The sequence below is a fragment of the Diadema setosum genome, chromosome 7 (genome assembly GCF_964275005.1).
Source record: "Diadema setosum chromosome 7, eeDiaSeto1, whole genome shotgun sequence".
NCBI classification, from domain to species: Eukaryota; Metazoa; Echinodermata; class Echinoidea; order Diadematoida; family Diadematidae; genus Diadema; species Diadema setosum.
Window position 1 is genome coordinate 12,998,433 of NC_092691.1, and position 18,164 is coordinate 13,016,596.

General features: G+C 38.6%; 1 protein-coding gene across 1 annotated transcript in view; it reads right to left on the reverse strand.

Annotated features, from left to right (window-relative positions):
* LOC140230376 (alpha-aminoadipic semialdehyde dehydrogenase-like) overlaps window positions 1–18,164 on the reverse strand; it is a 53,591-nt gene that overhangs the window by 18,779 nt on the left and 16,648 nt on the right. The window contains exons 8-15 of the mRNA XM_072310523.1: window positions 17,300–17,377; window positions 16,239–16,296; window positions 15,064–15,145; window positions 14,064–14,158; window positions 10,909–10,993; window positions 9,242–9,348; window positions 7,808–7,924; window positions 1,090–1,187 (exon numbers count right to left, since the gene is read on the reverse strand). Of these exons, the coding sequence (XP_072166624.1) occupies window positions 1,090–1,187; window positions 7,808–7,924; window positions 9,242–9,348; window positions 10,909–10,993; window positions 14,064–14,158; window positions 15,064–15,145; window positions 16,239–16,296; window positions 17,300–17,377 (720 nt within the window). The remainder of the gene's footprint in view (window positions 1–1,089; window positions 1,188–7,807; window positions 7,925–9,241; window positions 9,349–10,908; window positions 10,994–14,063; window positions 14,159–15,063; window positions 15,146–16,238; window positions 16,297–17,299; window positions 17,378–18,164) is intronic.

The window sequence follows — 18,164 nt, forward strand, 5'->3', positions numbered from 1 at the left end:
GACTTCTGACCGACCTTATTATAAGTTTATGCATTGAGTATAATTTTCAAGGTATGAAGAAAGAGTGTAATTACAGTACATATATATTTTTTTTTTCATTCAAACCTGACCTTTGACCCTTAACCTTTGACCTTTGACCTTCTGGCTAGAAATTTCCAAGAGAAATATTAAATTTTAAAACTAATAATGCAATCATTGCATATACTAGTATATGAGGGAAATAGTAACATTTTTAGGAGTTGATCTTGACCTTTGACCCCCTGACTATTGACCCATGACCCCTAAATTCCCTAGATAATCCCTGCCAGTCAGTACATGCATATGTACCAAGTTCCATGAAGATACATTGAACCATTTGCGAGAAAAGTGATATTGCAACATTTTCACCAAACCTTTGACCTTTTGACTTTTGACCTTATGACATGAAACTCTCTCTGGAGAATCTTTACGCAGTAGTACATGTCTACACTAAGTTTCAAGAAAATAACTACTGGCATTGCATAGATATAGGGGAAATAACAACATCTTTAGCATTTGACCTTGACCTTTTGACCTTTGACCTCTTGCCAATGTCATTAAAATCTACTCAACTAATTGTCCCATCATACATCATCCTTGGACCGAGTTTGGTGAAAGCTGCTTCATCCAGTTTTGAGTTATCACGTAAACAGATAAATTTTAGGATTTGACCTTGATCTTTGACCTTTGACCTCTGTCCGATTTCACTGAAAAACTAATCAAGTAATTGTCCCATCATACATCATCCTCCAACAAAGTTTGGTGAAATTTTCTCCATCCAGTCTTGAGTTATCGCGTAAACGGATACAATTTCATGATTTGACCTTGACCTTTGACCTTTGACCTTTAGCTGATTTCACCCAAAATCTAATCAAATCATTGCCCCATCATACTTCATACTTGGACCAAGTTTGGTAAAATTCCAGTAAACATTACTCAAGTTATCGCGTAAACGAAAGCGGACGGACGTACGTACGGATGTACGGAAGGACGGACAACCCGAAAACATAATGCCTCCGGCACCACTTCGTGGCGGAGGCATAAAAATGGGTGGAAAGGACCGTGGCCTACCCAAGCCAGTGAAAGATCTTCCCCAAGTCACCGGTAAACAAACTGCTGGACAGACCCTGGTCCACCTCGTTGTTCCAAGACACAGCTTCTTCAAAATTCTATACAGACAAAACAATGCAAGAAGAACAATTATCATCTACATAAGGCATTTTACCATTGAATTAAAAACACTCAATTTTGCTCACTTGATTTTCATGTGCAGTATCAGAGTATATTCATTAAAACTATAGGCTACAGTATTAATTCCTAATAGGGTACTGCAGTAAACGGCTGTGCACTAACACACTGTATTTCATCTCATCTGTTGTCCAAATATTTGCTATTCAAGTCCACAAACTCTTGCTATAGGCATGCAAATGTTAGCTACAAAGTGCAAGTCACTACTTGACACATGTACAGTGTACTAACATTTGTGTTGCCACTTGGAGACAAAAAAAAAACTAGAATTATCACTGAAGGTGATTAATACCCCCGCCCCTAGTGTTGCTTTATAGTATGTGATGTCATGAGGGCAATGACGTTAATACCAAGTTTGTGCACTTGTCGAATTGGAAACAGAATAATATTAGTTTACTGTACAATTACAGAGTTGACATCGAGTATAAAACTTACAGCAAATGGAAACATGCTTTCCCCCAGCATCACTACAATTACAATTGTAAAGACCATCATACACACCAAATTTGACCTTCATAGCTTGAATGGTTTATTTTGATACAAAAATGAGTGGTTACCGTGGCAACACATTTCCCTTAAACTAACACATTGGTGTCTTGCAAAACTACACTTCTAGATCATGACACATACTAAATTTGACTTTAATTGCTTGAATGATGGAAAAGTTATTCGATCTGCAAGGTTTTGGTAAAATTGTGGTTACCATGGCAACGGTTTGTGTGACAAACACAAAAATTATGTGTTCCACATCTATACCTCAGGGCCATAATGCCCACCAAATTTGATTTCAATTTCTTGAAAACTGTGGAAGAAGTTCACTCCACAGGATTTAAAAAAAATAAATGCGGTTACCATGGTAACGTATTGTCCAATACAAATACAAAGGACATTTTGCAAAACTACACTTAAAGAGCATCATACAAACCAAATTTCACCTTCATAGATTAAATGGTTCAATTTGATACAAAAATGTGTGGTTACCATGGCAACACATTTTTCTTATATTAACACATTGGTGTCTCGCATAACTACACCTCCCGATCATCATACATACTAAATTTGACCTTAATTGCTTGAATGATATGGAAGTTATTCAATCCACAAGGTTTGGTAAAATTATGGTTACCATGGCAACGCTTTGTCCGACAAACACAAAAATTCTGTGTTGCACATCTATGCCTCAAGGCCATAATGCCTACCAAATTTGATTTCAATTGCTTCAAAACTGTGGAAGTTGTTCACTCCACAAAATTTTGAAGAAAATATGCAGTTACCATGGCAACGCTTTGTCAAGTACAAACACAAAGAGTGCTTACATAACTACACCTATAGATCATCACAGATACCAATTTTGAAATTGATTGCTCAAATACTATGGAAGTTATTCAATCCACAAGGTTTTGGTAAAAAAATATCACTTACGGTGATTAATACCCCCGCCCCGTGACGACAGTCTTACCCAAGGAATGATCTTTCCTTGATCTTCTGCCATTTAAATGCTGTTACCATGGCAACGCAGCTTCCGACACGTCCAAAAAATATGTCTTGCACATCTTCCCACCGAGACTATTGTGTGTGCCACATTTCATAAGCTTTTGTCAAAAACTGAGGAAGTAGTTCAATCCACAAGATCTTTCCTTGATCTTCCGCCATTAATATGCTGTTACCATGGCAACGCAGCTTTCGACACGTCCAAAAAATATGTCTTGCACATCTTCCTACCAAGACCAACGTGTGTGCCACATTTCATGAGCTTCAGTCGAATACAGAGGAAGTAGTTCAATCCGCAAGATCTTTCCTTGATCTTCTGCCATTTATATGCCGTTACCATGGCAACGCAGCTTCCGACATGTCCGAAAAATATGTCTTCCACATCTTCCCACCAAGATCAAGGTGTGTGCCACATTTCATAAGCTTTGGTCAAAAAACTGAGGAAGTAGTTAAATCCGCAAGATCTTTCCTTGATCTTCTGCCATTAATATGCCGTTACTATGGCAACGTACTTTCGGGTACTGTCAAAAAATGCGTCTTGCACATCTACAACCAAAGGCACACATCTGTACCAAGTTTAATGGAAATTGGGCAAAAACTGAGGAAGTAGTTTGCAACACAAAATTTTCCATCATTTTGGCTCATAATATGTGAGCTGTTACCATGGCAACATACTTTTTGTCACTGTCAAGAAATGTGTCATGCTGACCTATATCCCAAGACAAACATTCAATATGAATTCCATGAGAATTGGAAGAACACTGATGAAGCAGTTTTGCCATGAAGCATTTTGCCCTATATTTTACCAATAACATGCCGTTACCATGGCAACGCACTTTTTGCCACTGCGGAAATATGTGTCTTGCACATTAACATATTCAGATGAACATCTGTACCTAATTTCATAAAAATTGATCAAAAACTGTGGGAGGAGTTCGCGACGCAAGATTTGTACCCATTTTTGCCCATAATATGCCGTTACCATGGCAACGTACTTTTGGGTACTGTCAAAAAATATGTCTTGCACATCTACAACCCAAGGCACACATCTGTGCCAAGTTTTATGGGAATCGGTTGAAAACTGAGGAAGTAGTTCGCGACGCAAGATTTGCAACGAACCGACCGCCCGACCGCCCGACCGACCGCCCGACCGCCCGACCGTCCGCTGATTCCTATATACCCCCTTCAAACTTTGTTTGGCGGGGGTATAATTACGGTTACCATGGCAATGCATTGTCCGACAAACACAAAAAACATGTCTTGCACATCTATACCTCAATGTCATCATTTACCCTAAGTTTCATTTAAATTGCTTCAAAACTGTAGGAGGAGTTCGCGACACAAGAGTTTGCAACAGACCGACCGACCGACCGCCTGACCGCCCGCCCGACCAATATCACGGTGATTCCTATATACCCCCTTCACACTACGTGTGGCGGGAGTATTAAAAAAAAAAAAATATGGTGGAAGCAGTGCATCATTTTTGTTCAACATAGATTGACAGATTTACATTCTTCAAACAAACCTACACTTGCAACTGCACAGTCACCACTCTAACACGTAAAATGACACTGACTCAAAGTTCTTTTCAACACTACTCCAATTATCAGGAGATATTCACTTGTCATATCCCACATATACTTTGATTATTGGAAATGAGTCTCATAAACCCATTCATTCTGCAGCCAAGAATTTGAGCTGCTTAACCTAATTTACATAACCCTTAAAAATTGGCAGCTAGTTTGTTTAAAGCTTCCCTATACCCATTTCTGCTGTACTGCTAAGTGACTGCAACAAAGATCAGTCCTGTGCAACAGTCATATACCATTCAAACAAAATTTACCTGTGTATTCCATGTACCCATGATATATATTCAGGCATTTCTCCCATGTTGCACAGCCTGATCCCAATATCTGCTTTGCAGCAAGTCAAAGCAGCTCCTCAAACAGATTCAAACATGCAGCACATTTGACGCTAGGTCTGAAATGGCTCAAAGCACACGTGAAGCCACCTTGAATAGGTGGTTCTAAAAGATCACAACATCTATGCAAACCTTTGGCATAACTTCTAGTTGCGCGCACCTGACAGGCAGCCGTCTTACGAAATTTGTCTCCCAAAATCACTTCATATCAACAATATTCCTGTGTCAACCTACTTGCATCAAGTACATGTATCAACGTGTCTGTTAATGTATCCTGACCTCCTTGGATCTTATTCGTGACACTTTGGAATCGCATTCCTTTGAATCAACATTTCTTCCAATATTTATCTTTGGAAGAGATTACACAACCTACGACGAAATACTGCTCGCGCACGATCTTCAATACTTGGAAGAAAGGAGAAAGCTGCTTTGTTTGTCCTTTTTCAAAAAGTCTATGAGAAACGCTAAACAATTCAGAGACCTTATCCCACCAACCCGTCAAACTGAACGTCATTTACGACATACTCGTAGTTTTCAAGAGATAAGATGCAAAACCAACAGAATGAAGCAAAGTCCTATTCCATATCTAGTTCGGCTATACAACTCTCAGTAAAGCTTCAGTATATTAATCTTTTGGTTTTTTTGATGTTCCGACTCTATTTATGTTAATCTATCCCACGAAGTAGATGTGCAATATATAGAGTAACTGCGGCAGTACGCGGCCGTGCGCCCGTTTGCGGCAGGTACAACATACTCGGTAATATACCACTAAACACAGCATTGCACTGTACATGCACACTACACATATACTAGCACACTACCAATCAACGAAAATCAACCGATAAAATGGGCACAATCTCCGACAAAAGTGAAATTTTCTCACCTAAATGACAACATATCGCATCAAAAATTTTATTTTCAGTACTTCTTAACATAACAGTCAAGAAACAACTAATGGTCTAAGATACTGGATTTTTTGTTGTTTTCCCGATGTTCATGGATTTTGAAAACATATCCTCACGTAAAATAGAACTTTCGTGAGCCGATGTGGGCCGCCATTTTTTTTCGGAAAGTGGATGTTACCATCGAAAAAATGAGAAAAACAAGAGAAAGACACCAACAACACCGCCAGAATTGTGATCCCTGTTTGCAACCAGTGCATGTGCGCCCGCTATTTTCACGTGCTTTCGCAATGGGAATTGGCGTTTACGCAATGTTCGTGAGACATGTGAAGGCGTTCAGCTGAAGATCGCGGAGTACACGCGTATTGCATAGGGACTGTACATCGTGCCGCAAGCAGAGCTACTACGGTGCATATCGGCGAAAATTGTGCCAGGTTTTGCCCTGGTAAATCATGAAAACTGCGTTTGTCATTGGTTAAATTTTTTATGATAACAATAGCATTTATGAATAATCTTGTCTATGATATATGAAATGGTTGAAAATAATTTACCTGATTTGTTTACTGTGTGGAAAAACCCTTAAACTGCCACAACCGGGGTATTTTACTCTATATATATATTCTTAATGTAGTATAGACCTAATACGCTTTTTTGTGTGTGTGAAAACTGGCCGTTCTATTTGTTTGTTTCTTTCTTTCTTTCTTTTTCCTCTCCTTCTTCTTCTCCCTTCCTGCATACATACTGTAGTTCGGTTATACAATTCACAGTAACGTTCAGCATATCAATCCAAACGGTTTACTGGTCACACTCTGCTCATGTCAATTTATTTCAAGATGTATATGCGCAATATTCATTCTCTAAGTGTCAAGTTTGGACCTACTTTTTTTGTTGTCAACTGGTCTTTTCCCTCTCCCTTTTTGCATTGTGTTTACATTCACTTTCAACATGGAATCGTCTATGATCAAGCTGTTTTTTTCTTCTCTCTATCTCTCTTTTCCTTCTTTTCTTCATGACAAATACTTATTGTACTTAACCTGCAACATTTTTGATTTTTTTCTCTCATCTGAGGTTCATCAATGTCTTTTGAGCAATATGTCCATTTAAATATGTATATGTGTGTATATGTGTGTTGTTGTTTTTTTTTTTCCTTTCCATACGTACGGTCTGTTTCCCCCCCCCCCCCCCCAATGCCAATACTAATAATATGAATCTCATGTTGGTATCTTGTGAATGGTTACAAGGCAGATGTTTCTGGGTTTTTTTTTAAGCCTCTCGTATCTTCCCTCGCACCCGCTATAGGTTTTGGTTACAATGATTCCTCTCACTCTTCTTCAGACCTGCTCCTCTTCTTCTCAATTTCTTTCTTTCTTGCATGGTTATCCCTCCGATCATTTGCCCTCTCTCTCTCTCTCTCTCTCTCTCTCTTCTTTCTAAATACCCTTACAGTTGTATTTTTTTTTTCAAGAGGATGGTATGGTTACCGTTTCAATGGAGCCTATGGTTTCCGTTGTTTTTTTTTTTCCTTGACTATGATTTTGAGATAATTAGAAATTTTTTATGTAATATGAAAGAGTGTATAATTCTATAGAGGAATCCAATTTATTTCATGAAAATATGTACATAAAAATTAAATTTGTTTATTGTACTTTTTTTTTGTACAGTTGATAATCTCATCAATCCCATTTTTTCTATCGTGTATATTTTCAAACTTCATGATGGTATGATTCATTTTATGGGATTATTACTTTTTTGGATGCTCCAGCATTTTGAAGTAATGAACAATATTATAGAAATGATAGAACTTATGTATCTGAATTGATGATGTTTATTTTTTTTCCAATGGGGACTCCCACTTTCCCTTTCCCTCCCACCCTCATTTCTGCCTCTCTAACCCCCTATCAGTACCTCTGTCTTTCTTCCCTTCCTCACTTCCTCTCGAGTCCATATCCTAATCAAATATGTGTTCATAATGGAAATGCTTATTGTAATTTAATAACTCCTTTTTCTGTATTGTGTATGTGATATATTTTATTGTAACATCGTGCAATTCAGTCTCTGACTGAAATGCGATTGAAATAAAACCATTTTTGAATTGAATTGAACAAGTTTGCATTATAATGAAAGCAATGTGATTTCTCTTGGTTCAAAATGGCTTGAGAAAGAACTTCTACCAAGGATGAATGGGGTGATAGAATGAAAGAGTTAGCAAGAAGGCTTTAAAGCAAACCTTTGTCTTGAGGATGTAGAGAACTGGAGCAAAAGATTCTCGGTGGACAATCTCTGCATCATGTGGTAGACCTGTCACAATAGTTGGCTCCACATAGAAACCCTCACGGTCTAGGACCTATGTAGGTATCAGGGAGGTAGCATGGGGAATCAGAAGGTCAAAGGTCATGCTGAGTGGGAATCTTTTAAGTTTCAAACTATGCATGCACCTCAAATAAATAAAGTAGATGCTCAAAATGGTTTTGTAATACAGTTCCCTCTTTGGTACCATATAATATGCAAATTAATGCATTTATCATTATTTTTACAGCCTCCAAAGTAACAGTTTTTGCAAGCCATAAAATGTGTTTTGTATAGAAAATCCCTTTTTAATGTATGTTGTAACAAAATTCAGTATTTTTAAGATTTGACCTTCACTTATCGTGCCTTGTCCAATAATGACCTTCTCTAAAACTTTAGTAGAGCAGCATGACACTTCATCATCTGCCCATGATTATTTTTGCTCTGTTACCTTGCATCCAACATGACCACTTGTTATGCATATACATGTATTTCAGCATTACATAGAAAAAGTGTCTGTGTAGTAATGGGCCAATGAAAATAAAATTTTTGATACAGCAAGAAGGAATCAGTTTCAGACTGCCATCTGCACTATGCCAGCAAATTATTTCATTATACAATGTACTACAGCTTACAATTGTAAATGAAGACTCCCAAGAAATTTCACATGAATTCAAAGGGTAGCCAATCAAACACATTAAAATGCAGTGGTTCTTCTTTGTTTCTATGCTAAATGCCAGACATAGCAATGCAATCAAAATCACCAGTGTGCAGAATTCCTGGATCAGAAGGGGCACTAAGAAACCTCATTTTGTGCTTGGTTGAATGCAATGACTGTCAAATTTAAAGGAATTGTCTACAGTTGTGACAATTTCATTTCCTAAAGCATCTGGAATAAGTAAACACTACTGCCAGTAAAAGAAGCTAATATTAAAACAATCTTGAAACAAGTTCAAAATGTCAGTTTCTATCATTTCTCCAGCCACCACCACCCCCCCCCCCCCAAAAAAAGAGAAAAATAATATTAAAACAAAGAAGGCAGAAAAAAAAAAAAAGAATTATCTAGTACTAGGCACTAGGTCTCAATGACTTTAATAAACATTATGACCATTTGCCAGCTTCACAGTTTCATTTTTCAGAGTGCGGCATACCATTTATTGGGAATTGAGTGTCATCGATTATTATTACAACAAAATATCTTAAGTGCCCTGTGTGATGACACCCAGAAAGTTGATTGTGAATCCTAAAACTGTGAACCAGCAGGGACAGTACTAACATTTATCTTGTCAACAAGAAATGATACGCAAATGGCTTTGTCTAATGCATAGTACACAAGCACACTTCATCAATATCAAGGTCATGTGACCCACAGTACCTTGCCACCATACTCCACAGTACCCCCCTGAGCCACAGCGTCCCCTACAGCCGTTTTGAAGACATCTACCCCTTGCTGTGAATGCACAGGACCATACAGTGTGTTTTCTGTGCACAAATAGGAAGGAAGATGTGAAACATATCACACATTGGCAATTTGCACGATTCTGGCTTCATATGCCTGGAAAGTGTAACTGCCTTCATACTGTCTGTAAATTCAGTAACCAGTTGCAACAGAACACATCATAATTTTGTGGGGTTTTACAAGGAGATACTGTACATGTACATACATTTGTACCTAACACATTTTTATTTCAAATGTAAACAAATATGGAAAATGACCAGAAATATATAGCATGAATGAAAATGAGAAAAAAAAATGGGATTCCTTTTGGATTCATACAGGAAGCCTTTGGATTGCTTGACCCGTACTCTTTTAATACCATCTGCGCTATGGAATCTCATTTTCTCTGCTCATTTTCATTCATTTTTTTTTTCAATTTCATAGTCTGCTTTGAGGAATGCTGGTGATGTACAAATAGGAGCAACGTTAAAATAACAATACGAAACACTAAATGAACTCAATGCCAAATTGAGGCACCAGCAACAAAATATATCCAAAGAAAGGTACAGCTCTGCTCTACCAAGTCAATGAGGGGAAATGTATGTAGTGTTTAAATGTGGCTTTGAAGGTACTTATAAATCAATTACCAGAAGACTAGAAATTGGACAATAAAACTTAGATAGCACTGGGGGGGCAGGATAGTGAAAGAATGATGAATGAGACTTGATCGAACTTAGGACATGAAAGTTTATAGCAGACTGCTAACATTTTCAGGAAAACAAACTGAAACACCATCTGAAGGAGAGCTGCATGCTAGATATCAAATAATCCATTCTTAAAGCATTTCACAGTTGCTACTATCAAATAAATCACAGGTATGAAACTCTCTCTAATATAAAGGCTTAGAAGGAGCCACATGGTTTAGACTTATGATTGAGTATAGCATTTTCCAGTAACTGGTGAAATTCATGACTTAGAAAGGTGCCTAGATGTCTGTATATTAGGTTGCAGTTTTAACCCGTTGAGGACGAGTCCCGAGTATACTCGGGCAGGTGTCTATGGGAAATGCGTGTTGTAGCAAAATCAAACCGTCCTCAACGGGTTAAAGTGTGAAGAAAATGTATGGTATAACATTATACCCTGATGCAGTATTGCAGCACAAGAGTCTTGAGTCCTAGCCCCCCCCCCCCCCCCCCATACATGTACCAGTAATACTCTGAGCATCTTTCTTGCTGACAAGTGAGGATGCCACACTCTCATGATACGTTGGTCTTTATCAAATCACATATTCAAATCATTGTTATACTGCAATTGTATAAGTGCTAAAACTGAAAGTGATATGGTGTCAACATTGTATAACAGCATCACAATATTCTGTGAGCTAAAAAGGCACAGTTCTGGTGAAAAAAAGACACAACTACAACATATTTTTACCTTTTCTTGCAACTACAGACATGTGCAGTTACATGATTTTGGAAAACAGTATTTTCCATGAAACCTGAAGTAATTTTGGCTAATAAATAGTACAAAATACTGCTGAAAAGCAACAGTTGGCATCTCTGTGTAAAGCAAGGATTCGACCTATTCCTTTCCCCATTCCTTACCATCCAGGGGATCTCCAATTCTGATTGTTGCATATGCCTTCTTTAACCTTTCCACCACAACATCATGCACACTTTCATGAAGGATCTAGAAAAAACAAAACGACAACAATCAGAAAGTGGCAAAATGGTTACTTTTGTTATGGCAAATGTTTTCTCAGAAGTTTGCTTCAAACACTGCATTATATCAGGGATAGTATAAGCATAATGAATGATTCACATTTTATATACACTACAAAACAAAAAGATAAAATGTGAATAAATAAAAGCACACATCACCAAAACAAAATGCAGAGGAAGGGTTTCAAAACCTACTGCAAGTAATAGTCTTATGAAAGGGATTGATATTGTCATACTTATAAAGCTCATTTGAATATCAACCTATTGAAGAGGCAAATTATTAAAAAAATCAAACTTTCCTCCATCATCAAGCCATCAGTCATTGCAGGTAGTAGATACTGCTCCTGACAGGACAAGGTCATAAGTCTTGAGATTTATGCAGATCTGGGATGGTATTCACCACAGCATAATACAAATACTCGAAGGCTACTGTTCTCACTATTTCACAATAGCTGCGTTCAGATGGAGGCAGTTTTGGTTGGAGTAACTTCGGAGGAAGGGTCGGAGGAAGCTTGGACGGAGGAAGGTCGGAGCAAAGGTCAGAGTAGTGCCCGTCTGAACAAGGTCATGGTAACTTCCTCCGGTCGGAAGAACTTACCACGACCTCTTCCTCCGACCAAGATACTATATACGCGGTTATTTTCGCAAACACGCGAAAATATTACCCCGTCATACCTTACGTCGATGACAAAATGCATCCAACGCTGGCCAGACCAACGCGGCTGTTATACCGGCCAGTACGTACACACACTCCTACCAGTATGTACGCTATGGCCATGGGGCTGCAGACTGTAGCATTTAGGATCACGACAGGGTAGAATCGCGGACAAATATCAACTTGATATCAAAAAATTTCTTCAATTTGAAGACTTACCAGTAAAGTTAAAGTATTGACAACAGGGTTCGTGCAACGTTTGGTTCTGCCAATAGTCCCTTTCTGTTCGAATTGATGGGTTAATGTGACTCGGTCGAGAGGAACCTGGGAGAGCTTGAGAGCCACGCTGAATTGACGGCCAGCGCATGTGCACAAATTTATAGATTTCTGTGTGAGTATGCGCTGGCCATCAGTTCAGTGTAGCTCTCCCAGGTTCCTCTGGACCGAGTCACATTAAGTCATCAATTCGAAAAGAAAGGGACTATTGGCAGGACCAAATGTTGCACGAACCCTGTTTTCAATACTTCATCTTTACAAGTATGTCTTCTAATTGAAAAATTTTTCAATTTCAAGTTGATATTTGTCCGCGATATTCCCCTGTCATGATCCTGAATGCTACAGTCCACAGCCCCATTATACGCTATGCGTACGGGGCTGCTGGTCGCAGTAAGGTTACGTGCTACGTTTGCCTACGCGAACGAACACCGGCTCGACGTGGTTGGGTGAGGCCAAGGGATGCATGTAAAACTTTCGCTAGCGCTAGCGCAGCTCTGAAAATTTGTCATCTACATTTTGTTGCAACATCTGGTAGGTACTTGTGAATGCCGTGTGTGAGTGTCTCGCTGCAAGTTCCCGTAATTGTTTCATTTTATAAATCTTCTACTGTGTCTTTTCTATTGTCATGTTTGGGAAGTCACAATGCAAATGGAAAAAACGTTACGAGTACGTTGGCAAGTGTTTGAACATGTTTCTCGGGCTTGGCAGTAGACCCTACTACTAACGTTACTAGTATCAATCGCGAATTTAACAACACGCGAAAATGCCACTGATACCGCGATTCGCGAAAATATCTGTACGCGAAAATATTGGCGTATACAGTACTCCTAAGATTTTTCAGGAGTAACTCGCTACCACGACTAGCCGGTCGGAGTAAATTGCCCATGCAGACAAGCCCTCGGAGTATCTATGACCTTACAAACCTTATACGACCTAGGTAAAACTTCCGGAGTCAAATGCGAGTACACATGCGCATGCAGTACAATTCTAATCTAGTCCATCGCGACGGAGAAGCTAGCACTCAGAAATTTTCATCAACAAGAATGGAGAAGACAAATGCCACTGGTGAAAAACAATGGTATGGTTGACTGCGCGGCGCTACCACTTCCGGAAGTTATACCGACCCTCCACAGTGATCCCCAAGAAGGCCGTGGTAAATTGGTCGGAGTTTCTTCCCACGACCGTCGTGTAGACACAAGGGTCGTGGTTATATAAGCATAAATTTGAATTCTAATTGCTGTGCCATAAAATTTTACTCCAACTAGAAATATGTCTGAACATGGCGAATGCTTGATAAATTTCATGATGCCTACATAATTTCAAGCAACCGGCTCTGTTTCCTGATCAATTCCAGCAGAGATGATCAGTGATGGAAGAAAGCAAAACATATGGTCAGCTAGAAACCTACTATAAAGCTTATCAAGATACCACTAAGTTTGATATCAACCTGTCATCCAATACACACATGTATTGCTATAGCTCCCATACACTGATCTGCCAGTTGCTTTTACCTTCACTTCTTTGCTGCAAGATTGAATTTTGAGGCAAGGGACCACTTGTGCCAAACACTATGGAAAGCCTTTACAGACTTAATGAATGTTACCTTTCTGTTACAAATCAAAAACTGGTAGTGCTATTAAACACTGCACTTCCATGCCAATCACTCCTTCAACACATAACTCATTTGAGTCTGTTACTCATGACAGACTGTGTACTAGACCCTCTTTGAATGAGCAGGAATTCTTCTGCAGCATTAAGTACAGCCCCTGAACCCCTCTTTTCCCCACTAGCCAGTTGAGCTGTAAATGCAACTCCAATAGTCATAAAACTGCACAGTAATTTGCATGAACACTATCAGTCCACCTGACAAGCTTACAGTTGTGTGATACTATCCCAAATCTGCATCAGTTTTACATCATACAATTGGTATGTCAGTGTGATCTGTCATCTCAGGAGAGATGGAAAGTGGCTCATTTAGAATTGATAAGGCAGGTAAAGGTCACAGCCAGCTGAGCACAAGAAACATACATTAAATGAATACACCTTATAACATGGAGGATTTGCAAGATGATTTTCAAGTTAGGTCTGTGTGAGAGAGGTGGCATACCAATCTTCGGGTGGTGGTGCACCTCTGGCCGGCCGTACCAACGCTGGCAAACAGGACTGCTGGTACTACCATGTCAAGGTTTGCATCATCCAGTACTATATAATCACAATGAGAGCAAGACCACATTGAAGAAAACAAGAACCAAATTATATGAAATGGAAGTAAAGAGGAAGATTTCAAAGATTAACATAAGAAATAAGAAAAGATGAAGGAAAGAATAATGCTGAAGATGAAAAAATATATGACAACCTAGGAACAGCTTAATCCTGTTCTCAAGAGTGGTTAACTACACTCTATTCACTTTGTCGCATCGTTCCTTTGCATAAGAATTTATGATGACCTGTTGATCAAATATAATGGTGAAATTCGACAAACTGCAACACATATAAAATTCACTCAGATACTCTGCATACAGTAAAACAAGCATTGCTATGATGTCCACTACATATCTGAAATCAACATTACTTCTAGAGTCGTAGCTTTGTCTTGACGCCAAATTTAGCTCTCACCTTTCTGTCACTGTTAAAGTAAAAGGGAAATGTACCCCCGAAGAAATAGGTGGATTCAGTAAATGCAGATATATAAGTAGCACATACACTGTATCAGTGAAATTTGAGGGAAATCAAACTATCCGTTCAAACCTATGAATTTGTTAAAGTTTTAATTAGATCCATGTGCTTTCTTTGCTGGAAAAGAAAGCTACAATTGGTGATGCCATAGTAGTAGAACGATGTACAGGCAACACTGAACATTTGAAAATTCTAAAAAATATCATTTCTCATAAAAATGAACAGTACACACTTCCCAAACTTATTACTGGCATACAATGTGAGGGTAATATCATCCATCCTGCCCTCTGAAGGAGGCACTGGAAGTCAAGTGCTCTTTTATTTTGCGACAAAATGAAAATATGAGGAATTCCCGGTACATTTTTTAATATCTTTTCAAAATTGTCCCAAGGAGGGAGTTATTTAGTGTTGCAATGGAGTGTCACACTTACCAATGATGGCATTATTGCCACCGAGCTCTAGGAGGGACCGTCCAAACCTCTCCTGCACCATGACACCAACCTTGTTACCAACCTGTAAAAAAATCATCCTCATTATACCACCAGAATCTTGGAAGAGATTTCAACATTACAATTATACTTCAGAAGCACACAAACACCATTCCACTTTTTATGAAAGTTATGAAAATTTGTGAATTTTTTATCCTTTATTTCAGATAGTTATGGAATAGCAAAATGCACAAATGCATTCACAAAACAATCATTATAGTCAAAATGACAAGTTCACACTAGATGAAGTGATAAGATGACATGGATGTTCTTGTCCTTGTTTATGACATTAAACACATGTTGCCAATGAGACTGAAAAAAAAAAATTAATGACTGTTCAACATTGTTGATAATGCAATCCAAGAAGTTCTAGAACTTGTTGACTGAGCTGTATGTTGACATTCAAATGGATAAAAGAACCCTTCATCACTGACCATTTTGAAAGCAATACTTATCAATATATCAACAAATACATACCATAAACCATTCACTTGATTTTTAAATCATCATTTTTTTGTCCATGGGGAATATTGAGTATGGTAAATTTGGTCATAGACAGAGTTTTCAATTCTTTTAGACATTTACCCTTCACCTTTAACTGCATGTTTTCATGGCTTCATTTCTATACATCATCATACACACTTGTAGCAAGTAGCATCTACTGCAGCTCACATGTTTCCTTTTCTTTTCTTTTAACTGGAACATAACAAACCAGCAAGAATGGGGGCTAATACATTCCTCAACTAGAGAAGCACTCTGAGAGCGCAGACCTCCGCCAAGCATGCAGCTCATTTCCACCACTGATCTTGTTCTTCCATAGAGATATCAGTGATTTCTACCCATACGTACTTAAATTATAGCATTGTGTGCATGATTGTATGCTGAAAGTTGCCCGATTTCCTAATATAGAAGCCTTTGTTACGTCACAAACCCTCAGCTGCAAGGCGCGCCCCGCCCTAGCGGAAACCAGAGCACACACTTGAGTGCGCGCATGCAAACCTCAAATACGCGCATAAGATAAGATAAGAATGATATTTGGCATCACTCTGCACACAGCATGTACACAGGGCATGGCACACATTCAAGTTGGCAAAAAATTGAACTCCCAAGGCACTTACAGCGGTACTCCCAGTAAACGACAAGAGTGGTATCCTTGTGTCTTTGGCCATGGCTTGTCTGTCAGACACAAAGTAAGAGATGATACATGTACATTAGTGCTGGGCGGCAAGTGTGAGATGGTGTATTGTATATGCCATAAATACTACCTTGTCAGCATAATACTGTATACGCCGAATATTTCGCGAGGTTTTCATTTTTGCGAATTTCGCGAGTCAGCTGCTATTCGCGAAATTAAAAACACGCAAAAATATTGACTCTAATACCAATATGAATGTGACGTACGTGTTAACATTCCTCCATTCAGTACATGACTCCACGATCGCGAATTTAACCACTCGCGAAATTGTCGTGAAGTCTTGATTCGCGAAAATTTAGACTCGTAAAATATATGGCGTATACAGTATCTAGCAAATCTGGACTTGTAAATATTCTGTCATTTCAAAAAGTGGCTGAGTTGGTGGGGTAGAATGACAGTCATTATATTACAAAAATACACATCATTCCTGCTCAAGAGAAAAGCGGGTGACTTTTCGCCTTGAAAACATAATTCATTGTATTTCTTTTACGGAATGAAATCATTTTGAGAGTCAACTTGTGCAGTTTACCAGAATAAAAACACCATGAAATATATGGCATGCACAGTATCTCACTCAATGACACACATTTTACCACAGAGGTTGACTGTAATTTCCTACACAATATATTATAAATGTTATTTCATTTATTTATTTTTTGTTGGGGGATGATGTGGGATTGATTTATGTAGAAGTCCTACATTGCAATACAACCATACAGCTAAATAGCATTTTGGAACATGAAAAAAATCATTCGTTTTCTGTGAAGGATGGCTTTACATGAAAATGAATACGACCTGCATGACATTACAGATGACAGTATTTTTTTCTCTCTCTCTTTCTGGTCGTTCTGCATGCACGTATGTGCCTATGAGCTATGAGCCAAGACCCCCCCCCCCCCCAAAAAAAAAGCTTGGAGAAAATAATGAAACTGGATGTATTCTTTGAATTTAAATACAATGCAGACAGCTGAAGCAAGGACTTACCCTATGTCAGCTCCTCCACACAGCAAAGTGATGATGCCTGGTGGTACCCCGTTCGCATCCATCACAGACTTCACGACCCTTTTAGAAAAAGAGGGGAGTCATAAAGGAGGGTTTAATGTGCATGGTTTTGTGACAGTACCAAAGAGAAATATGTATGATTTCGCTGCCTACAGCTGGAAGACTGTTCCTTTTGTTGTTTATCTTTACAAACGAGGTAGATGTATAGTATCAACACTAATACATACCACATGGTCACACACACACACACACACACACAGATATATATATATATATATATATACATAAAATCATCCCTCCATAGATGTGCCTATGACTATACGACAGTGGTTAACATTTCTGAAGTTAGCAAAGTTAATTTAAGGTGTTAGCCACAGATTTGATGTATTCCTAATGCACACTTTTTTGCTACATCTAAATTTTCAGTGAATACTCAGCATTGCTGTGTACAATGTTCAGATAATTTTCTTGTGAGCTGTGTGGCCTATGTCATAGCAGTAAGACAACACAAACAACAAAATATGTTGATGACCGTTAGTCTGTTCAGCCAGTAATTACAGACATTTTGCTTTCATAACCATGTCTCAAGGAGCTCACTATCAAATTCAGTCCACATAATGAGCACACGCAGCTTCCTGATTGTCCATTTTATCTTTCTAATGATGTTTATTTGAGGCTTTTTTAGACACACACACACACACACACACACACACACACACACACACGTGCACACACATACAAGATCCTCTGTTTGCATTAATTTTGCAAACAATGCGAATTCTGTTCTGGATGCACTATGTACACAGATAAGCCTTCCTCTCTTTCCCCTCCCCCACCAAATTTATAT